General features: G+C 40.7%; 1 protein-coding gene across 3 annotated transcripts in view; it reads left to right on the top strand.

The window, feature by feature from the left end:
• DPYSL4 (dihydropyrimidinase like 4) overlaps positions 1-24,166 on the top strand; it is a 66,124-nt gene extending 41,958 nt beyond the window's left edge. For all 3 annotated transcript variants that reach the window (XM_033941987.1, XM_033941988.1, XM_033941989.1), the window contains 7 exons: positions 4,323-4,443; positions 6,222-6,378; positions 9,557-9,698; positions 15,728-15,898; positions 19,303-19,482; positions 20,690-20,861; positions 23,197-24,166. In XM_033941987.1, coding sequence (XP_033797878.1) covers positions 4,323-4,443; positions 6,222-6,378; positions 9,557-9,698; positions 15,728-15,898; positions 19,303-19,482; positions 20,690-20,861; positions 23,197-23,288 — 1,035 coding nt within the window. In that variant the 3' untranslated portion in view covers positions 23,289-24,166. The remainder of the gene's footprint in view (positions 1-4,322; positions 4,444-6,221; positions 6,379-9,556; positions 9,699-15,727; positions 15,899-19,302; positions 19,483-20,689; positions 20,862-23,196) is intronic.
• The last annotated feature ends 951 nt before the right edge of the window (positions 24,167-25,117 follow it).

Genomic DNA, 25,117 nt, shown 5'->3' with positions numbered 1-25,117 from the left:
CAATATACCAAAAACTACCCACCCAAGCCCTCCCCCCAAAAAGCCCCCCCCCATTGTCCCCCAGTTACCTATATAAAGAAACCGACTTTTACACATCACCTCCAAACAAGCTGTCGAAGGCCTGAGTCTTTAAAGTTCACAGAATTGGTGAGGGTATTGTATGTAGGTGAAGTTTAGATGTAGCACCAACCCAACACACAGTGGATTCCTGTTCTACTTTAACAAGTCTCTCTATTCCTGAGTACTCATTAAAGTTTTAATGTCACTTACTTGATTGCAGAAGTGCCTCTCAGTGACTAAGTAGCATGCCAAATTTCTTCAATAGAGAAAACTGCCAGTTTTTGCAGGGAAAAGGTAGTTGGCAGGGAAGATAAGGTTACCTTCTACCATCTTCCAATGCCCAGTAGTTCCAAGTAAGGGGGCTCTATCTCCATCTGAATCCTCTCGGGTCTTCTACAAGGCCATAGCGATTTTCCACAGAGGTTCTTCACCTCCTGCCACTATAGTGGATGTGCTTCTTCCTCCTGCCTCCACCTTTGCAGATGGCTTCTCCTAAGGGGGTTGCAAAAAGCTCAGTCATGCCCTCCATCCACAGGTGTCTCAAGGGTTACTGTAAGTCAGGGCTTAAGAAATCCTCCAGTCCAACAATGGCATCTCTCCATCCAAGCATGCTGCACCAACACTCACCAAATGTCTGAGGCCGAGGTAATCAAAGGCCGGGAGGCGGGAGGAACACCTCCCCATCCCGATCTGTGTTTAGACATTTAGAGGAAAGTTGAAGAATGGCTTGACTATCAAGGTAAGGCTTTCATCATCTTGATTCCCAAGTTCCCCATTCATTGAAATGAGAGCAGTTTTCAAAAGTAAATGACCATTTGAGCAAGGAAAGGAACTATTTAAAAACTTCCCATCTGGTATATGGGTAAAAGTATATGATACTCCACAGTTTCCATGCCTTTATATGCGGCGTTTCTGGAGTGGGATTAGGCTGTGGGAGGCCATGACTTACATACATATCTACTTTCAAACTCTGTATGTTATTTTTCACAGAAAAGTACCAACACAACAGGTGTAAATCTCTGTGGACACTTAAAGGCATGTAAATTTGCCTTTGAAATTTGCTGCAGTACCCGAGAAAAGTTCTCATGAAACTAAATTCTTCATTCAATGCAGAATTATACAAAAACAAAAAAAAAAAAACCTACACCATGCTATTCAATGTTTTTATATCTTGCCATACCCGTTCATTCAGGTTCAGAGCAAGTTATATAAAATCATAATACATATATAAATAATATATCCCACCTGAACTACATAACATTATTTTAATCTCCAAAAATTTTTCATAAAGCCATGACTTGCTTTTCTTTCAAAAGACTACATAAAAAGAAATTAAATAAATATCTAATGGTAATATTGTAAATTCCAAACCTCAATTGTGCAAGTTTCAAGTTTATTAGGAGACTTGATAAATCGCTTAATCGGATATTCTAAGCGATGTACATTTAAAATTTACAATTTAAAAAACGAAAAACAATAACAATGTAATACATTACAGTACATACAATTTTTAAATAATGGCTAAAATACTCTAAATTTAACATTGTTAAACATAAGGAATGGAGGGATGAAATACAATTTTTAAAGTAAAGAAGAAACATTGAGGGAAAATACAAAAGGAATATAGTTAAAACAGGTCTAACCAAATAATATATAATTCATAAAGCATAAAATTATGTTGAAAAGGCATCTTTAAAAAGGAAAGTTTTTAGCTCAGTTTTAAATTTTCCAAGGTCTTTCTCCTCCCGTAAAGTAATAGGGAGGGCGTTCCATGTTTGCGGTGCCGTACAAGAAAAAATAAATTGTCTCCGCGTATTAATAATTTTTAATGATGGAATCGATAGCAGATTTTGTTCGCTAGATCGTAAAATTCTCTTTGCAGAATATGGAATAAGTGACCTATATAAAAAAGCAGGGGACTTGTTGATCAAAGTTTTAAAGATAATTATGCATAACTTATAAGTGATTCTGTAATTAACAGGAAGCCAATGCGCCTCTTTGAGAAGTGGTGTTACATGATCAAATTTTTTAGAATTATTTATTAATTTTATTGCTGTATTCTGTATAATTTGTAATCGTTTTATTTCATATAGTGCAATTCCTTTGAATAAAGAGTTGCAGTAATCAAGTTTAGACATCACCAAAGAGTGAATCAGTATAGTGAGTGATTTAGCACAAAGAAATTTCGAGATGGAACGAATTTTACGTAATCTATAAAAGGTGATTTTCACAATGTTACTGATATGATCATGAAAATTAAGTTTATTATCAAAAATTACCCCTAAAATTTTTATATTTTTAACTAATTGTAGGGGAACATTATGAATTGAAATCGGATGAACAAGAGAAAAATTCTCTTTCCAGGGAAATAGCATAACATTGGTTTTTTTGATATTGAGAGCCAATCTGTTTTTGTCTAGCCAATGATGTACATGATCTAGTTTCTCATTAATAGACGAAATTTCAATTATATTATTATTATTTAGGGGGTGTAATAATTGTATATCATCGGCATAGGCAAAAACATGAAATCCTACAGATTGGCATAATGTCATCAGTGGTGCTAGAAAAATATTGAAAAGTAAGGGTGAAAGAATAGATCCTTGTGGAACCCCATGAGAAATTTGAGATGGAAGGGATGAAGAATTATTGAAATTAACTATTGATGTACGCTCACTAAAGTAAGATGTGAACCAAGCTAGAACTTCATCTGTAACCCCAATAGATTGAAGTCTAGCAAGGAGTAATTGGTGATCAATTGTATCAAACGCTGCTGACAGATCAAGAGAAATTAACAGCACCGATTGATAATAATAATAAGACCCTCGATAAGACAATTTATACCCTTAATAGGAAAGATAACTAATCGTTTATAATTATGATTTCCAATATGTCTACCCAATAACTTGATTAAATTAGGGAGATTTTCCGGCACCATCCTGTAGACTTATCACATTAGTCTACAGGAAGACAATGTAAATCTAGCAATAAGGGCATATTTATAAGCAGTGGCACAGCGAGGGTGAGTGGCACCTGGGGTGGTGGTGCCCCTCCCCTGCCCTCTTCTCTGCCTCCCTGCTCCTTCCTGAACCCCCTGTCGTGTACCCCCTCTTCCCTTCCCCATACCTTTTTCTAATTTTCCAATTGAGAGCAACAGCATGACCTTGCTGCCCGTGTCATGTCGGCTATCCCTCGGACGCCACTTCCTAGGCACGTGGCCCAGAAGTGTCATAAGAGAGAGGTGACACTGAGGCGGACAACAAGTTTGTAATGCTGCTCCCGTAGGGAAAATTAGGTACGAGGGAAGGGGCGCATGTGCGCTGCAGGAGGGGTCAGGAAGGAGGGGTGCCCTTTATAAAGACTGCGCCCAGAGCGGACTGCCCCCCCCCACACACACTCCTTATGATGCCAGGGTTTATATCATTACCGTATAACCAAATAAACCTGGAGAAGTGGAAGCTCTATCAATAGAATGGTTGCCACTTGTTCAATCTTCTACCTCAACCTCGCATGTCATTTTCCATTTACCTGCTTAGTTTTTTTATTCTGTTTAAACTACTTCCATGAAATTCCATAACTTACCACAACTTGTAAAATGGAAATTGATAAAAATGGTAATATGAGGAGCCACTGAAAAGTTCTCAGCCCAACCAAGAAGAGAATAATGTGGAGCAATGAAATGAGTTATTCCACACTTTTCTTTGTTACTTACCCCCTCCCTCCCCACCCCCCCGGCTTTACAAAACTGTAGTGTGGTTTTTAGTGCCAGCCACAGTGGTAACACCTCTGACACTCATAGGAATTCTAAGTTTTGTAAAAGGAGGGTGGGAGGTTAGTTTCATTTCATATCATTGAAACGAAAAGTGCCAAGAAAAGTGTAGAAAAACTTGTAAGTTTCATGGTTCCACATCATTCTCTTCTTGGTTGGGCTGAAAACTTTTAAGCGACCCCCTCATATTGTGATGTCATAATGCCTACGAGCCAATCTCATTGGTGATGTCCCAATGGCTTGGTTTCCCTCTACCTGTGCCCATTTACTTAGATGCATTTGCCTCATTGAAATGAAAAGTGTCAAGAAAAGTGTGGAATAACTTGTAAGTTTCATGGCTCCACATCATTCTCTTCTTGGATGGGCTGAGAGCTTTTCAGCGGCCTCTCGTAAAGTTACAAAAAAATGTTTCCATGGACTTTGATTCAACACATGTAGTTTTGAAAATTGCTCCCAGTGCAGTACAGTTCCAATTTTTTTTTTTCTGTTTCAGGTTGAAACGGAAGCAGCTTATCGTGCAATTACAGTAGCCAAACAAGCCAACTGTCCTTTATATATTACTAAAGTGATGAGCAAAGGTACTGCAGATGTGATTGCTCAGGCAAAAAGGAAAGGTAAATAGAACATTACAGAGTAAAAACGTACTAAGTAGAAATGCACCCCCAGATTTATTTTCATAGAACTACAGCAGAAAAGGATTGCTAGTCTATTACTAGACAGTTTCTTACTAGAGAGACACAGTAAGGTAGTGGTTCTCAACCCTGTCCTGGGGACCCCCCAGACAGTCGGTTTTCAAGATATCCCTAATGAATATACATGAGAGAGATTTGCATACCTGTCACTTCCATTATATGCAAATCTCTCTCATGCATATTCATTAGGGATATCTTGAAAACCCGACTGGCTGGGGGGGTCCCCAGGACAGGGTTGAGAACCACTGCAGTAAGGTGTTATTGGCTCTCAAGCCTCAGTTGTCCAATAGGGATACAATACAATAAAATTTTTGAGGACATGTCTGGGGGTCCAGATGGCTTTTCAAAACCCGGTACAAAGCATTCCTTTGTGTAGGAGGTCATCAGCGCATGCTTGGATATGACGTGATGATGTCATGCGCACACACGTGTGACGTCATTACCCGACGAGAGAAATAAGTGGGGGCAGAGCTGGGGTGGGATTGGAGGCGGGGCTTGGGGACATGACAGGGCGGAACTGGGGCGGGCCTGTGGGCGGATCTAGGGGGGTCAGGATTTTCCAGACAAAAAATCTGGTAACCCTAACTGATGACCTGGATATGAAATTTCTTTGCCCAGACACAGCCTAGAATTGGACGTCTAGGTCTAAGAGCCAGTTGACCCTCGCTGGCTGAACATTGACCCAGAGTTTTCATAAATAGAGGTAGCGCTTACTCTTTATTAAGTGTGTTCTCTGTGAAGAGCATATTTGTGAATAACGCACACTATTGAAAAATAGTGCCTGATCTTCACTGAGCATGCACACTGTTTGCAAGTAGTGCACATAATTTATTACATGACCTCAAAATATACAGAAAAAGAACAAAATGAAGATTTGCATAAACAACGTGGTAAGCTAAATGAAACACATTTTTTTTGTCCTGCACCTCCCTATGTCCAATTGCAGTGGAAAGTATTGCATTGAATTAGACTAAAGAAATCATTTCACACACTGTTGATTACATCTTTTTTTTTTTTTCAAAAAATTAAGAAATAATTTATTTTACCTTGTTGTTCATAATATACTCACCCAGGGAAGAACCTAAATATGTGCTCAAAATTGACAATGGAATGATTAAGCCTTATGAAATAATAAAATCTCCCAAATCACTGGTGTAGCGAGGGTATGAGGTGCCCAAGGCAGTGATGCTTCTGCACCTTCCTCTCTGCCCCCTCACTCCTTCTGCACCTCCATACCACATTTTCACCCTCCCTTCCCACCCCTGTACCTCTTTAAATCTTTACCAGCGCAAGCAGCTTCTTTAGCCTGTTGCTCGCGCTGATGTTAGCTTTCCCTCTGACGTCACTTCCTGGCCCCGTGACCCAGAAGTGATTTCAGAGAGAGCCAGGCCAGCGCGTGCAGCAGGCTAGAGTAGTTGGTCATGCTGGCCAAGATTTTAAAGAGGTACAGGGATAAGGAATGGAGGGCGCAAGCATGGCGTGGGAGGGCAGATAGGTGTCGGCGCCCCCACCATGACAGCGCCCGGGCATTCCATCCTTTGCCCCCCCCACCTTACTATGCCTTTGTAAAAGGAGCCCTTAGTATTTATAAAATATAATAGAGACATTAAAGCACACATGATGAAACAAGTAATTTCTGTCTTGAAATCTAAAAACTATGTTGAATCATAAAAACATCCATTTATGTTCCTTTGTTTTAGGAACAGTCGTCTATGGGGAGCCAATTACAGCCAGCCTTGGTACTGATGGATCTCATTACTGGAGTAAGAATTGGACCAAGGCTGCAGCTTACGTTACATCTCCACCACTGAGTCCAGATCCAGTCACACCTGACTACCTCAGTTCACTGTTATCATGGTAACTAATCACCAGTCTAAGTATGACTGAACATAACATGGCAAAGTATAGTATTTTATATGTATATCTGGAAAGTTAAATGCAGGGATATGATCCATAAGGAACACAATTCACAATAGCTAGAATATATAGGGTCCACATCCAGCATGTTCCACATTTATCATGGTCACCATACTAATTTGAATGTCAACTGTAGCATTAAAATGTAATCTTTATGAATGCCTATGTAAAAACAAGTTTTAGAGAGGGGTTTTGAGGTCAGGATGTGTTCAATTTCCCCTGTATTTTTCAAAAAGCTCTGTTAAATGCTGAATATCTAAAATACCATGCTTAGCACTCTTTCTCTATACACACAGGGCCTGATGTTACAATAAGAATCTTACGTGAGAAGTCCAGAAAAACACCTGTTTTAAGCCTATTTTATAGAGGGGCCACTGAAAAGTTCTCATTCCAAGCAAGAAGAGAATGATATGAAATTAAATGGAGAGTGCCAAGAAAAGTGTGGAATAACTTGTAAGTTTCATGGTTCCACATCATTCTCTTCTTGCTTGAGCTGAGAACTTTTTAGCGACCCCTCGTATTGTGATGTCATAATGCCTTAGAGCCAATCTCATTGGTGAGGTTACAATCAGGGCTGGATTAAAGGATAGGCCCAGTAGGCACGGGCTTAGGGCCCGAAATGGTCAGGGGGGGGCCTGCCGGTGCGGTGCTTTAGGGCCGTTTGGACATCTCCCTCACCCTCGCTGGATTCACAGCAGAGTCATCGCCCCCAGCATCATCGTCCCAGCCCCACCCCCTAGCATCATCATCCCGCCCCCCCCCCCCAGCGTCATCACCTGGGCCCTCCCCGCCGACCCTCCCACCGCAAGAAGATCGACAAACCTCACTCCAGCACTCTAAACAGGCTGCTTCGCAGTTTGCGGCCTTCTGCTGGTGATTCCCTCTGCCACGTCACTGATAACATCATCAGTGACGTGACAGGGGGAATCACCAGCAGTAGGCTGCGAACTACGAAGCAGCCTGTTTAGAGTGCTGCGGCTGCTGACGAGTACTGAAGCGAGGTTTGTCAATCTTTTCGCGGTGGGAGGGTCGGCAGGGTTCACATGGGAGGGAGAGCTAAAAGTTCCTTTTCAGAGGGGCCCCGGCTGCCGTGTCGGGGGCCCCTCAGAAAAGGAACATTTTGGCTACTGGAGAGAAGTGGTCTGCCCTGGGTGCTCCAAGGCCTGGCATCTTTAACTTCTTCGGGCAGCAACAGTGTTTACAATTAGCTGCTGTGCCGGCTTTGGGCTTTCCTCTCTGCTGAGTCCTGCCTACTTCCTGTTTCCATGAAGGCAGGACCCGACAGAGAAGAAGGTCCGAAGCCGGCAACAGCAGCAAATTGTGAATGCCCCTCAGTTTTTAAAGAGTTAGCCCCCTAATTTTGTATAGGTTGCCTAAAGTTTGGCATGCAATTTTGGGAAAGGACTGCACACCCGCACCTAAAGTAATTGGCTAAATTGATGACAGCAATCAATAATTATTGAAAACAAAAAAATAATACAGTGGAAAAGATGCTCTTGATGCAGGCATTTATTCATTCCAGTGCCTAAAAGGTCTGGGTTTGGGTGTTTGGGTCCTTGGGCAATTTTTTTGGTCAGGAATGTTGTGTAGGGATAGATGTAGTGGCAGTCTGGGCCAGTAGATTGCTGAACATGCTGGTAGACCATTCTCAAAAAAACTCCTCAATTTGGACGTTTTTTTTTTAGAATGGACATTTCCCTGCTGCCAACATCAGCGTCTACTGACTTAGGCCAAAAGGGGTCTTAGATTTTTTTTTTAATTATGCCCCACCATGTGTTCAACTAAACTCTCTGTGGCACCAGATTAACTGTTAGTCTGAGTGTGTTTATTTTCCACCAGTTTGGGTAAAAATTTTGTTCATTGAGTATTTTGATCTTTTATACTGATTTACAAGACCTTCTGACCCCGATGCAGGCGGAGACACCAAAACACGGTCTGTGTTGGGCCCATCATTAAAGCAGGATTACCTGGAATTTGAAGGCCCTTTGTGCTTTTTTGGGGGTTGTTCCTTTGTGGTTTGTACTTTGAATCCCTCTTCTTTTCTATTTTTGAGATGTGTCATTTTACTGCTAACCCCAGTTATTACTAACTAGATGTCATTGCATAAAATGGAACCTGTGTTAAAATAGCATGTTAGCAGTAAAATTGCATACCTTAATCGTAGCTCTTGTGGATAACTGCACCCTTTATCTGGAATTGTAGCTGAATACCCAGTTAAAGATAACCAATTACTGGCCCATTGCATATTGCCGTGAATTTGCCACACAGAAATATTCCAGGCTAGGAAAGATAGTGCACAGGGTAATGGGACAAGCAAATTATCATGGCATCAATTTTATGCTAGACAAATCACTGGAGGAATAAAGATATAATCTGTGATGACAATCTATAATGGATTCATTGATCACAGCTCTTATACAAAAATGCTAAATAATAAATAAATTTAAATTAAATGTGAAGTGCTCAGACCTTATAACCAGTGTTTTAAGTGTTATCACCAAAACGAGGTTAACAAAGGGACCATCATTGCCTTCACTGTCCCTCGACCACCTGAATAATATTATCCAAAATCTCAATGTGAGTAAATTGATATAGATGATGTACTTATCTCTGGCAGATGGTAATCGGTGGTGTTAATCCTCGTTCAAACAAACGTAACCCTCCTTTGCGGTCTGGTCTAGTTACAGTGAGCCAACATTTGTATCAATGTCCCTCCCTGACGAAGATACGAAACCTGGGTCGGGGGGACTGGGACTATGAAGTAAAAGGCACACATAGAGAAACAAAACCTTTTAAAAGCACATCACTTTGGTTACGTTTGTTTGAACGAGGATTAACACCACCGATTACCATCTGCCAGAGATAAGTACATCATCTATATCAATTTACTCACATTGAGATTTTGGATAATATTATTCAGGTGGTCGAGGGACAGTGAAGGCAATGATGGTCCCTTTGTTAACCTCGTTTTGGTGATAACACTTAAAACACTGGTTATAAGGTCTGAGCACTTCACATTTAATTTAAATTTATTTATTATTTAGCATTTTTGTATAAGAGCTGTGATCAATGAATCCATCAATTTTATGCTTACACATCTTGTTCTGTTTCCAACTAGTGGAGACCTACAGGTTACAGGCAGTGCCCATTGTACATTTACTTCAGCACAGAAGGCTGTTGGAAAGGACAACTTTACCCTTATTCCAGAAGGAACGAATGGAGTTGAAGAAAGGATGTCAGTTATTTGGGAGAAATGTGTGGTAAGCATAAAATATTACAAAAATCATGTCAGCCCTGGTTGGCGTGTGAGATTTCAAAGTCAGCACACATTTAGCCATGATGCTGGTCCTAAATATCAAACAGCGCTCATATAAATTCCAGTTCAATGCCTGTGGCCCAATTAAATACAGTGGTACCTTGGATTACGAGCATAATCCGTTCCAGGAGCATGCTCGTAATCCAAAATGCTCGTTTATCAAAGCGAGTTTCCCCATAGGAAATAATGGAAACTCGCTTTGATATGTTCCTACCCCCCCTTCCCCCCGAGGCTAGCAGCGCTGCTCCCCCCCACGAGAACCGGCATTGCTCCCCCCCGAAGGCCATCCCCGCGAACCGGCACCCTCCCCCCCGCAATCTGACACCCCCCCGCCGCCATCGGGCACCCCCCCGCCGCCATCGGGCATCACCCCCCGCCGCGTCCTGAGGTCCCCCCAACCCACCCGAACCCTCTTCTTACTTTAGTGTAGCCTCCGCACCGGCACCAGCATGTCCTGTGCGTTGGTGCCAGTGCCCGAAGATCTGCTTCCTGTGCTGGGCCTTGAGCATGTGCGCATGCTCAAGGCCTGAGAGTTCACTCGCAAACCGGTGCACTCGTAAACCGAGGTACCACTACAGTGATAAGTTTCTAGAAGGGGCTTTACCCTCATATTAATTATAGTCTTTGCTGTACTACATAGGGTTTTGTGAGTTTATTCAGGAGAATAATAGCCATGATCATCTCTGATCTGTTTTAAATTGAAGTAATACTTTTACTAAAGTTGAATTCTTGGAAGGTTTATTTTCGCAAATACAAAAATATAGTAGTTTAAAATATTACATTCCCAGGAGGACTTTTATATTTAATAAAATGAGGACCCTGTTTACTAAATTATATTAGAGCAATGCCATACATTATATTTGCCAATTAGCATATGTTAGGCCATCTTTTACTAAGCTGCAGTAGAGGTATCTACCACAGCCCAGAGTGCTAAATGCTCTTATACTATTCCAACACTCATAGCATTATATCATGCTTCACAAAAATTAAAAAATGATGATACAAGGCACTCTAATCCTACATAAGGATCCTAGTAAGTGCTTAAGGTGGAATACCTATCTGTCTTGAATCTCAATGAAGACCCTAGGATGGTCCACAGTAGTATGCAAACAAAATCAACCATGTCAAATCTTGTCTCACACTTATTTTTGTCCATTTGATATGTCTTACTCGTGTCAAATTTCAGCTTGATTAGACAATATTTATAGGTCACCCCAGCATGCACTGTTTGCTTGTGTGTTGTGTACAGCAGTATTTTTCAACCTTTTTACACCTATGGACCGGCAGAAATAAAACAATTATTCTGTGGACCGGTGGTTGAAAAACACTGGGCTATGTCGTGGGCCAAACCCTGCCCATCTCTACCCAATGTCCACCCCAGACCCCGCCCCCATAATAGTACTAATTGCACCTTGCACGTCCCTTGCCTCATCTGGAAGCCTTCCCTCTAACATTGCAACGTCAGAGAGAAGGCTTCCGGTTCAGGCGCAGGATGCCCGTAGGAGCCACAGCCCGTGGCTTTGTGCACTGAATCAGGAAGAGGGAGCTGGCTCAAAGATAACGCCGCATCAATCGCACTGTGGACCGGCGGTTGAAGAACTGTTTTGGGCCTGATGCATGTGCTGGCCCTATGGACCGGCAGGAAATTTCTGTGGACCGGCACTGGTCCATGGACTGGTGGTTGAAGAACACTGGTGTACAGTATGTAGGTGATTGCGCATAATTATGAGTTTGTATGGTGTGGAATGAAGCGCTGATGAGAATTGCTGTCTACTCTCAAATAAAACTGTTGCAGGAAGGCATCACTGTAAAAGTTTATATACACAATTGCACCATGTTAGTGCAATAACTTAGCCCCTGAAAAAGCTTTAGGGAAATAGGTCCCCTTTGGGATTCAAGGCAGATAAATTTTCCACCTTAAGCACTTACTAGGATTAGAGTGCCTTGTATCATCATTTTTTAAATTTTTGTGAAGCATGACAGCTGGCATACCTTTCATAACTAAACTGATTGAATTTGTAGTTTTGACCCAACTAAAATATTACATTATGTGTTGGAACCTGCCGTTACCTTCCCAACATGGGTTCAGAAACTCACATAGCACAGAGACATTTTTATTAGATCTAGTGTTCAGATTAAGATTAGCACTAAGTGAAGGTAGACAAATGCTATTAATACAATTTGATGTCTCAGCAGCATTTGACATGGTAAATCACAGTCTATTTTTAAACAGGTTATCTGAACTATGAATCATAGGACATGTCCTACAGTGGTTTCGAGGATTCCTTGCAGAGACAATACAGAGTAATGAAGGACAGAACTTACTCTGACTACTGGACCCCACCATATGGAATACCACAAGAATTCCCTATTTCACCACTGCTATATAACATTTTCATGACCACTCTAAAGACAATTATATTAAAGCCTAGAGAACGACAAATTCATCGCCTAAACAGATGACTTTCACTCACTATGATATTTCCCCTTTGCAAACCTGATGTAATTTCTCATGTAACCCCTATTTCTTATGTAACATTTCTCTTCTTGCATTCTGTAATTCGCTGATTGTCCAGCCTTCTTTCAATGTGAACCGCCTAGAAGTCATTTGACTATGGCGGTATAGAAAAATAAAGTTATTATTATTATTATTTATATGCAGATGACATTCTCCTTGCAATTCCTGTGAACTTGAACCCAACAAACTTCATTACCAAATTATCCCAGACCTTAATTAGAGCACAAAAATAGACAACAAAACACCATCTTAAACTAAATGCCGGAAAAACTAAATTACTATCTACTATCATTTGGGCTAAAGACACACCTGATTCCACCCTCTATCACACTGGCAAATGGAAGCCACCTTAACAGTGAGGAATCATCCATGGTCTTGAAAGCCATCCTAGACAGCTTACTGACATTTGAAAATCATATCGACAACCTAGTTTGAAAGTCTTTTGCCACACTACAACAGTTGAGAAGGGTTGGACTCTATTTTCTCCACCAACAATATAGGATACTGGTGCAGTCAATAATCATATCACTACTAGAATATTGCATTGCACTTCTGAAGACAATAACAAAGAAACTTCAACTAGTACAGAACACAGCAGCAAGATTCGTATTCTACAAATCGAGATTCGATCATATCATACCACTACTTATAGAGTTGCATTGGCTCCCACTTGACAAGTGGATTGATTTCAAACTCTGCTGTTTAATGTTCAAAATTCTGCATGGAGAGACTCCGATAGCTTCTCCAGATTTGTAGAACTATTAGGAAGATATATCAAGATATATCTGACAATGTAACGCAAACCACCTGATACTATCCTTTCCATCCCATCCCCAAAAGGAGTAAAATATAAAAGGATCCACTGTAACTCATTTAATTATCAAACTACAAAAACATAGAACTCACTACCCTGCTCCATAAAAACCTGAAGATGTGGCTTTTCCAAAAATCCTTGCTAGGAGCCTAGCTCGACCTAAATTTGGATTATGTATAAAATAAACTAATCCATTAACTCCACTGTATTATAAGACCAGCTCAACCTAAATTTTGATTATTAAACAAATACAATACAATCTTTATTTATATACCACCAAATACAAATAATCCACTAACTTCACTATATCAGTAACTTTGACTAGGAACACAATTGGATTTTTTCCTGCACTGCATATGGATGTTGTGCATAAACTGGCTAAAAAGGATGGGAAGTTGAATCAGCTGGCAGTTCATTGACAAAGTAGATGAACGTGTGTCTTCCATTCAAGCACTGGCCGAAAAAGACAGGAAGCTAATCAGCTGGGTCTGCTGAAAAGTTCTAAGCCCAGCCCAGCATGCCAGATTTTAAGAAAAAATGGGATTCGCATGTGGGATCTCTAGCGGGGTGACGTTATGAGGGTGGGTCATTAGGGTGGGCAGACTTGATGGGCTGTGGCCCTTTTCTGTCGTCATTTTCTATGTTTCTAATAAGGTTGGAGCAGTCTCCATCGAGGGCTATACACTTACCCCCTGTTTTACTAAGGTGCGCTATGCGTTTTGGCACCTGCTAACGCGTCCATAGACTAACATGCACGCGTTAGCGTTTAGTGTGCTAATATTTAGCACACGCTAAAACACTTAGCACACCTTTGTAAAAGGAGGTCTTAGTCCAGTAATTTTCCACTTTATTTGTTCCTTTGGAAAATTATGGAATGAAAAAAAAACGGAAAATCAATGGACGATGCTCTCGATGGAGACTGCCCCCAGTGTTGTTGGTTGGGCTGAGAACTTTTCAGCAGCCCCACGTATGTCTTCCATTCAAGCACTAATATAAAAGTGAGTCTAATGGGAGATAATAATGGAGAATCAGATTAGAGCAAACAATTTGAAACTGTTAAATTTCCTTCTGTTTTATTTTTTGCCTCTTCTAGAGCTCATTAGGAAGTATTTAAAGAAGTATTGATGTATCTGCAGGTAGACTGATAATATTTATTATTTTTTTCCAAGAGGGGCCAGGTTTGGTTTAGGCAAAGAGGTGGGAGTTATAAAGGATCTTTTTGTGGTCAAAGGATAAACATTTTTTCCAGATGTGCCTAAATCTACTCAGTTATATAGGAAAGTATTCCTTCAGCTGAAGCCTCATGTTTTAGCTTTGGTTGCTTAATTCTTATTGAAGTTTCCTTCTAAATATTTGGTCTCACATTCTGGAAATTATTAAACCTTTCTGGGTCCTATTCATTTAGAAACTTTCCATCTTGAACAACTGCAACTTAAGGCATGCTAACTGATTTAGTGTGCGGTAAAGATTAGCGCACGCTAAATGCTAAGCGCCCAAAGAATATAATGGATGCCTTAGCATTTAGCGCGCACTAATCCTTAGCATGCGCTAAATTGGTTAGTGTTCCTTAATATAAGGACCCCCTTAATTACTAGAACAATGTTTCGTATAATGAGTTGGAAGAGCATCAGTAAAGATTTATCAGGAAGTATGGATATTCTTCTCTTTTAAAAATCTTGGATATGGTTTTACTCTCCCCATGATGTGGGCTAGTTAGATGTTTATAGGATACTAGTGTTTAAGCCCATTACATTAACGGGTGCTAAAGTAGATGTCTGTCTATCTGGTTTTTTTTCTTTGTTTCTGTCTCTCATTGGACGCTGTCTGTCTTTCATTCTATCTGTCTCCCTGGCCCCCTGCCTGCCTGTATTTCTCTGTTGCTCCATGCCTGCCTGTCTCTCCATGGCCCCCTTCTGTTTCCCCCCAGAGCAAAGCATGATTGCGGTCTGCCCCCTAGCACACCCCTCCCCCCCCAAATCAGCCCCCTTTCACCCTTCCCCTGCCCCCTGTTGTGTCATGCCTGCCTGCTCCATGGCCCCCTTCTGTTTCCCCCCTCCCATATCAAAGCATTATTGCTGTCTTCCCCCAGCACACCCCTCCACCCAAATCACCCCCCTTTCCCTCTCCCCCTGTTGTGCCATGCCTGCCCCTGTTATGCATGCCTGTTCTTACCCTCCCTTCATCCTGGCTTCCTGGTGTCTTCTGGCCCACCGGCACGAACCGCTGCCACTCTTCTTCAAAGCAGCCTGCTGAGGTTCACGTCAGAGAGAACGTGCTACCGAGGTGGAGAGCGGCCTGCGAGGTTTGCTACAGTCAGCCGGCAAACCTCAGCAGGCTGCTTTGAAGAGGAGCGGCAGTGGTTGGTGAGTGAGGGCGGGAGGGGGGAGTCACTGGTGTGTTCGAAAATGGAATTAGGCACAGACCCAGACACCACGGTGGCAGGGAACACACCGTCCTAAGTGCGCATGCGCACTTAGGGCTTTATTATGGAGGATGAATTGCATTTCTTTGCTTTTATTTCTTTCAATGTTTTTGAATTTTGTGTATATGATATAAATTCACAAAATTATTAAAAACACAGAAAGGACTGGGCTGCTGCTATTTTCAGACTACATAATGCAGTTTTCTCTTCTCTTTTCAGACTTCAGGGAAGATGGATGAGAATGAATTTGTCGCAGTTACGAGTACGAATGCAGCCAAGATCTTTAATCTTTATCCTAGAAAAGGGCGGATTGCTGCGGGCTCTGATGCTGACCTGGTCATATGGAACCCCAAAGAAGTAAAAATTATTTCAGCAAAGAGCCACAATCTGGTAATAATCATAATGATCACATTTATTTATTTATTTATTTATTTATATTGAGTGCATACATTTTCAAGGGTCACTAAAAATGTTCAGTTATAGTTTGTATTTACCTGTCCCCAGAAGTTTTACAGTCTTTGATGGCAATTCTATAAAGGCATGTATACTGTAGATGTAGGCTCAGGGAATGCCTATTCTATAAATGGCATCTGGGCACCCAAACACTGAATAGTAGTGTAAACTCACATCACCACACATAAATGTAGGCATGCCCGTGTACGTCAAGTCAATGGCAAGCATATATGGACACACCTAAGCACACTAAGCAGCACATGGCACTAACAGTATTCTATAAGTTGAGTGCTTATGTAGGGGAAATGCCAATGTCCTACCCATGCTTTGCCTGCATATATAACTCTTGCACTTATACATTTTAGTAGATAGGTATACCCTTATACACCGTCCCCTGGATTCTATATATCATGCCCAAGTTAGTTTCGGTACCCTAATAAAACTGAAAATTAATTGGCATAGTATTAAGACTGTGAAGCAACAGGCTTCTCTCTCTCTCTATATGATTACATAAATAAAGGGCTCTTTTTACAGAGCGCGTGCTAGCCAAAAAACTATCGCCTGCTCAAGAGGAGCGGTAGCGGCTAGCGCACGCTATTCCACGCGTTAAGGCCCTAATGCACCTTTGTTAAAGGAGCCCAAAGTGTTTTTGTTTTACCTGCAAAATCCTATGCAGCTGTACTTTGTTGATGCTGGCCCCGACCCATGCTACCACAGCGTGCATAAATTGTAACATTGTCCAGCTCTGCCCCTGAGCCTACCTACTATACATAAGAACATAAGAATAGCCTTACTGGGTCAGACCAATGCTCCATCTAGCCCAGTAGCCTGTTCTCACAGTGGCCAATCCAGGTCTCTAGTACCTGGCCAAAACCCAAAGAGTAGCAACATTCCATGCAACCAATCCATGTGTACTTGATCTGTGTGTACTTTTAGGTATAACCGAATTATAAGATCAAATGTATCGGCTATATTTCCAGGGATCATGCTCAATAGTCAATAATCAACAAACATCTCCCCTGGAACTCTCCATTCAGATTTTCAATTTTCTTGAACCTCAGCAGGCTTATTTATGAGTTTTGTATTGGTATCTGCATTCGTCATCGGATCATTTGTTATCACTTTTTTCTTTTCCAAACTTTCTGTTTATTACTTTAATCAATCTTTATAATACTTTATATTAAAAGCCACTTATCTGCTTAATCTCAGTAAAAGGAGCGCCTCTCCTGACACGATCGTGCTTCAATATAAACTTCTTCAGGGTTGAGGCTCTTCCATTACACTTTTGCACTAATTTCTTCTTTTAAATATTTCGTATGAATTTCTTCTTATGAATATTTTATTGGTACCCACTTAGTTAATAATAGGGCTATGAGTTAAATAACTAAATAAAAGATGGGTTGGGTAAACAAATTTAGATAGAATAAAATGTGAAATCCACACACAGATCGATGGGAAAAGGGAAGGACAATCTTGAACAGAAAGAACCTTAAGAGGGAAAAACATTTTCCACTCCACCTGCTGTTTCTCTATTACACTTTTGCACTAATTTATTCAAATGTTGCTCAATTACTTTTTCTTCTCCATTACTTTGGTGATTTAAACCGTGCTCCACAGTTACTCTCAGAATTAATACTGATAATCACTGTAGAGCAACATTTGAAGAAATTAGTGCAAAAGTGTAATAGAGAAACAGCAGGTGGAGTGGAAAATGTTTTTCCCTCTTAAAGTTCTTTCCATTCAAGATTGTACTTCCCTTTTCCCATTGTTATGTGTGTGGATTTCACATTTTAATCTATCTAAATTTATTTATAGCCCTTTTATTAGCTAAGTGGGTACCAATAAAATATTCACAATACAATTATAAAAGGAAACATATAACAAAAAACATTCTGTGCTGAGGGATCCTTTTACTAAGGTGCGTTTGGGCCTTAACATGTGGAATAGCCCGCGTTAAATTGCCCCACACGCTAGGTTATTCTAGAAGCATACCGCACGGTGTAGCACGTGGTAATTTCATGCATGCACTAAAAACGCTAGCGCATCTTAGTAAAAGGAGCCCTGAATCTTTGCCCTTCTAGCAGTTTTCTCATCTGCAAATGCTTGTACAAAGAAATATGTTTTTAGATTTTTCTTAAATTCAGAAACAGTCGATGAAAAGCGCAAAGGGTCTGTTTCAATAAATAGCACCTCGGTTAGGTGATATCAGGCTTCCTAATCATGGATGGTACTGATACGCAACTTAAATTCACGCGTAACTAAATTTTATTTTTTTTTAATTGATTAAATGATATGGTAATCGACCACATCATTAAAATTCAATCAAAAAACAATTTTTAAAAAAATTATCAATTAAGGTTGCGTGGGGATATTCATGTGGTGCCTAGCAACACCTAAGTCGAGATGCCTCTGCTGCCTAATGGCACATACCTCAAAAGTAGACATTCCCTTCCTTTCACAAAACTGTAACACAATTTTTAGCTTCGGTGGCAGTGGTAACAACTCCAATGCTCATAAAATTCCTTTGTTGAGCTGGCCGGTGCTAAAAACTGTGCAATGGTTTTGTTAAAGGGAGGGGGATTTAGTTAGGGGCAGAAAATAGGCATGGTAAACTTAGACATCGCTGGGCGTGCAAGTTTGGCGCTGTTAAATTAGGCAGGTAATATACCTACGCCTACCTCAATGATGCTTAGTGATGTCTAAGTCAGCCTAGGTACCTCTAGGCATGGTTCTATAAAGGATGTCTAGCTAGGGTTATCAGATGTCTGAGAAAACCCAGACATGTCCTCTTTTTAGAGGACTGTACAGACTTTCCAAAACCCAGCAGTTTGTCTGGGTTTTGAAAAACCCCCAACATGCTCCGGCCACATCTGGAAGGCCCTTGAACATGCGTGGATGATGTCACATGCATCAGTGCAAGCTCCAGGCCCTCCAGAAGCAGCTGGAGTTTGTCGGAGAAGAGAGGAGGCTGTGTGGGGCTGGGGCTGGAGGTGGTTCAGGGATGGGCTAGAGGCTGGATGAGGCAGGGCTGGGGTGGAACTGGGTGGGGTCATGTGTTCGGGGTTTTCACAAAGAAAATATGGTAACCCTATGCCTAGCAATTAATTGACAACCACATGAACCAGCACCTACAAGTTAGACGTGGTTAGGCACTGTTTGTAGAATCAGGCCCCAAATGCCTGGCAACTTGTTCCATAATCAAGGCCCAGTGAATTTTTGCTAGTGAAGGCAAAACTAGTTGTCGTGATCCCACAAATCTATGAGAGTTTGGCAATGTCAGTTGTCTTAAATTGTTTTGAACCACAGTGAACAAAATATTTGTTTTGCTTTTGCACTGCCAGAATGTAGAATTCAATATATTTGAAGGGATGGAATGCCATGGTGTTCCTGAAGTTGTCATAAGCCAAGGAAAGGTTGTGCTGGATGATGGAAATCTCCATGTCAGCCAAGGGTCTGGACGCTTCATCCCTAGAAAAACTTTCCCAGACTTTGTTTACAAACGAATAAAGGCAAGGAACAAGGTAAGGAAGACTTTGTATCATATAGTGGAAAAGCCTGTCATCGTTATTAATCATAACCCCAGTTTCCTGTGGGAACACCGTGGCAGATTCTGACACAAGAAAGAGAAAATTCAGTGCCAAATTTTCTAAAATTCAATGTCGGTTATTGGACTGATTGCATATTTCCCCAGGGGTCAATATTCAAAGGTTCTAGCTGACTAAGGAGGGGGAGGAAGATAGCTCCTAAACAGCATTAAGACAATAATGTATGTTATTTCTTCCTTAATGAGCATTAAACAGCAATATTATATTACCTTAACACATGCTAGTTTACGTTGCTAAGGAAAACAATAATGTGTTATAAAGCATTCAAATGCATGCAAAACACTTTATTGTGTAAATCAAATAATGATACTTGCAACGAACACTGCTAACTTGAGGCCCAGTGGTCCTGAGCATCATCTTAGGGGCCCTCCTCCCCCTGTGCTTCTCCCTGCCCTTGACCATCTTCTATGAATCCCAACCAAGATGGAAACTCTTCCCAAAGAGGTCCCCTAAATACAAGTTCATAGCGACCACTCTCTTGAGGATCCTCCTCCAAGACCCTCTTCCTTCCATAGGACTCCCCTCAAGGTCTATCTGTCCCAATCCCTTCGGGTCTAGTAGTTATGGGGCAGAAATATTCCCCAGTTGCTCTGGGTTGAAAATAGTATCCATGACCCCTAGCTGTACTCTCGCAGTACTACTATGTTTAGGAGTCAAAAAGTACATTTGATTTTTTTCTTCCATTCTTATCTCAGCTATTTAAATGTGTTTTCTTTACACTGTTATTAATCTTCTATTGATATTATTAGATCATTACATACAAATTAATGTGGAAGACCTACATAAAAACAAACCAAACCAAGAACTGCATATATGACAAACTGTTTCCTTCCATTTTCACAGAAGTTAATTCCCCCATCTATTTGTATTACCCATTTACGTCTTTCTTTCCTATTTTAAAATTGTATTTCCTCCCGCCTACCTTCTGTAATTCTATTAGTCCATAGTGTCCATGTAAATACAAATATTGTTTTTATATAATGACAAATGTCTGTATGTCCCCCTTTTGTATTTTTAGAAATTTTATTGTAAAACCACTTATAAATTTGATAAGCGGGATAACAAATTTTAACAAAACTTGGTTCATAAACAAGATTTTAAAACAAATCATTTTCCATTCAAGCTGACTGAGATCTGGGGCGTCCCAAGGGGATTGTATGATGGACCTGTTCATGATGTCACAGTGACAGCTAAATCTGTGGCCCCTACTCCTACCTCAAGAATAACACTTTGCCCAGGCAAAATGCAGGCTGCACCCATACGTAACCTTCACCATTCTGGATTCAGTTTGTCTGGTAAGTACATTTGAAAATAATAGAGAAATTACTCACCTATAATAATGACAACCCCCATCAATATATGGAAAATACATTCTTTAAGTTATATAAATAATTCCTAGCTACTCTAGAGTTTTGAAGGAGGCGCAGATCCTTCATCTTTATCTGTTAGTTTCAAGTGGAAATATGGGATAGAGTCAACAGTACTTGATTACATGAGGATCACAATGCGTCAAAAGGACCCATTTTCTTATACTTATTTCCTGTCTGATGTTGTAAAACAATGTGCCCAATACTGTCTCAGTGCTATAGTTGCTTCTAAATCCTAATTTGAGGTGTGTGAAAAGTTCTGAGTCAGAAAAAATTCTGGGTCAAAAATTCCACAGGAAGGAAATTCTCCAGAGTGACAGATTTTTTTGGAATCATCCTTAGAGTGATCATCTAAAGGACTACCTTAGTAGTGACTTTTGGCTTGGAGCCAAACTGGAATGCAGTCTTTTCTTCATATTTTTGTACTATGGATTCATTGTTCATGGGTTCAAAAGTGAAAATTTTTCCTGATCTATCGAGAGTAGTAGTCTTCAATGCAAGGCCCGCAAGACAATGGCAGCCCGCAAGGACCTCTTTGGTGGTTCTGCCATCATTCTGTGTTTTTTTTTACATATCTGTGTTTTTTTTCTGTACGTCTCTGCTCCCCCCACCCCCGGTCCTGTAAATTTGTGACTCTTCATTGAAGATTAATGCAGGCCGACATTAGACAGCCTGGGGCCTTCTCTCACCTCCTCCAACAGCAACATTCTGTTGCCTTGGAGGCAGGAGTGTTGAAAGGAAGGCTTCAAGACTGCCTGACGTTGGCCTGCATTAAACACAGAGGAAGATCGTGTGTTTACAGCAGGGTTTTTCAACCTTTTTTGGGCAAAGGCACACTTGTTTCATGAAAAAAATCACGAGGCACACCACCATTAGAAAATGTTAAAAAATTTAACTCTCTGCCTATATTGATTATATATAAAGTAATTCTCTTGAATAGGAATCAAATAAACACAAAGAAAGTATTTTATAATTACTTTATTACGAAATAAAAATTATAAAATACTTTATTCAGTGCGAAACCTGGGCCTGTTTGGCTGAACACAAAGCTGATATTCTGGCTGGAATCGAAGAAAGACACACACGTAGCTCTTCGTCAACAGCTCTCAGTCTCTCTCTGTATTTGGTTTTTATAGCATACAAAAATAGACAAATATACCCTCCATCCTTTTTATTAAACCACAATAGCAGTTTTTAGCGCAGGGAGCTGCGCTGAATGTCCAGCGCTGCTCTTGACGCTCATAGGCTCCCTGCGCTAAAAACCACTATTGCGGTTTAGTAAAAGGTGACCATATTGTAAAATATAGACAGCAGATATAAATTCAGAACTGTGCATAGTAAGTGAAGGGAAGTTTTCATCTCTGGGAATTTACCCAGTTAACTATTAAGTTATTTGGGCAAATTCCTTTGAAAACTGTGGTAATACTGCCTCCACTTTGCTAAATTTAAAATAAAATCATTTTTCCTACCTTGTCTGGTGATTTCTGGTTGCACTTTCTTCTTCTGACTGTGCATCCAATCTTTCTTCCCTTCTATCAGCCTGTATACTTTCTCTCCTCCACACCTCATTCCCTCCCCCAACTTTTTCTTCCTCTCTCCCTGACCTTTCTTTCTTTTTTTCTGTTTCTCTTCTTTCCTTCTGTTTCCCTGCCTGCCCCCTTTCTTTCTTTCTCCCTGCCGTTCCCCAAGCCACTGCCACTGCCGCTGCCATCGGGGAACAGGACCCACCAATGGATAACAGGCCCCAAAGCCGACGCCGACGCATGCTCTCCCTGCTTCGGGCCGATCAGTCTTCCTCTCCCCGACGTCTATTCTGCAATCGGAGAGGAAGTTCCGCCCAGCCAGGCAGCGATTGGCTGGCCCGAACTTCCTCTCCGACTGCAGAATGGACGTCGGGGAGAAGAAGACTTATCGGCTCGATAGATTAGATCGCCAAGACAAAGTGAGTCCTGGGTGATAGACTCACTTTGCCTTGGCGAGCTACTGGCGCCCCTGCCTCGGGCCCCCTGTCAGCTCCGGGCCCGGCGGCCCTGCAGCACACCAGGCAACATCTCGCGGCACACTAGTGTGCCGCGGAACAGCGGTTGAAAAACACTGGTTTACAGCATCCAGGGGAGGGGGGTATCATTTCAAGATACTTTTTATTGATGTTTTTCAAACAGAAGTGGCACAGAGGCCTATCAGATTGCAATCCAGTTCAAAGATCACAAGTTATTTTCAGTCCTTATTTTAAAACATACATTTTTTGATGATTTCATTCTAGGATCTCAAGCAGATGACCATGTTCCAAGACGTCCAGCTCAGAAAATATGTGCTCCTCCTGGTGGTCGTTCTAATATCACATCCCTGTCATAGTAATTTAGAATCCTGAATAACCTTGAACATTAAACCTTGGCTTTTAAAATTGTCCTTATATGAATAATGACAATTCTAAATGTGATCTTAAATCTACCCTTAGTAAAAATAGGAAAATGAATTCTAAGATTTATCAAATGCCAAAATCTCTCATTCTTCTCTTAGGAGAAAAGAGGTGAAGATTTCACAAGATATATTCAGTAATGTTATCAGATATTAAAACTATTATTTATTACAAGTACTGTACTTACTATAAAAGTTCAACAAAATGCATGCAAACAACTCCAAGGGCATATAAAACTGACCAATGTATTACTGAACTATGTATTATTCTCCTAAGACAATATGTTGTACTAATTTATACCGAAGAAGTTCATCTAATAATTTTTAAGTATCTATCAGTTTTGATAAAATGTATACATTAGTATTATTTATTTATTTGTGGGTGTTTTATTTTCACTTTTTTATGACAACATCCATATTAGATTTAATTGTGCAGGCCTGGAGCATGTGTTTTCAATCACTGCAATTCAATTCCATTCTGCTAGCATTCATTGGGAAAAAAAACCAAGCTGTGCTCTTCCAAAAGCATTGTTGAATTGTATCATCATTTGCTGTTGAAATGCCATTTAAAAAAGGCAACTGTTTTTTAAAACTATTATTCTGGAATTTGAAAAATGTAATGGACTTTTATGTTTTAAGATTTTTGGTTAGACTTTTTTTAATGATTGTTTATACAGTTTTTAAGTGGATGTTTCTTACAATCCTTACTTAGGTACATTTTCAGGCCAGTCACATTTTGTACAGCTCTATAAACTTCTTAATTTATTATACAAATAGTTACTTAAGGAATTGTCTTATCCTCTGTATAATTCAATAGGAATATGCATGTTGCATCAATAAAATTCTCATTTTTGATTTTATTATAAATAAAATTTGTTGAAAATTATAGATGGACTATAACTTATTAATCTGGAGTACCCCACTGAGATACTCAGTTATAGTACTGTCCACAAAAAAAGTGTGGGAACTAGGGTTTTAGACGTATCTAAAAATGACTTAGGCCTTTTCAGTGATGCTGCAGCTGTACGACCAGAGCTAAAAGGGGCGTTTTAGGAGGAGTGGTGAGGGCAGGATTTGGGCGGGAGGTAGGCTGATCTAAACTTAGTCATACTGCAAGTATAACCAAAAGTTTAATGAGGCTGCCTGGATGGAACTTGTACGTTGTGACTTAGGCCATGTAAAACCAGGTCTAAGTGCCAAAAAGGTATCCAAAGTGACCAGATAAGCACTGCAGATACAAAGTACAGACCCCCACACACTGCCCCAGTGATCATTGACCCCCTCACAACACCATAAAATAGGAATAAAAACGTACATACCTGCTTCCAGAACATCAGCACCTGGCATAGCAAAGCCTAGTAGAGCAGCACAAAGGTGGCTTAAGTAGTGTGGGGGGTGGGCTAGTGAACCATAGAAAGGAGGACTCAGGTCTATAAGCCACTCTAACCACTGCATTCATGGTGAAACATGTGCACCTCCAAACCCCTCCCAAACCCTACTGTACTGCCATATAGGTGCCACCTGCAGCCGTGAGGACTATTGGGGTGGTAGACAGGTAGGTCTAGTAGGTTTTGGGGGTGTTTTGGGGGGCTCACCATGACGTATAAGGGAGTTATGGTGAGATGTTTATGTGGCACCCTTTTTGTGAAGTTCACAGCAGTGCCCTGTAAGTTTCAAGTTTATTAGGATTTTATATACCACCTATCAAGGTTATCTAAGTGGTTTTACAATCAGGTACTTAAGCATTTTCCCTATCTGTCCCGGTG

This window comes from Geotrypetes seraphini, chromosome 4, assembly GCF_902459505.1.
Source record: "Geotrypetes seraphini chromosome 4, aGeoSer1.1, whole genome shotgun sequence".
NCBI classification, from domain to species: Eukaryota; Metazoa; Chordata; class Amphibia; order Gymnophiona; family Dermophiidae; genus Geotrypetes; species Geotrypetes seraphini.
Note: the sequence above shows the minus strand (reverse complement) of the source record. Positions and strands in the feature narration are given on the sequence as shown.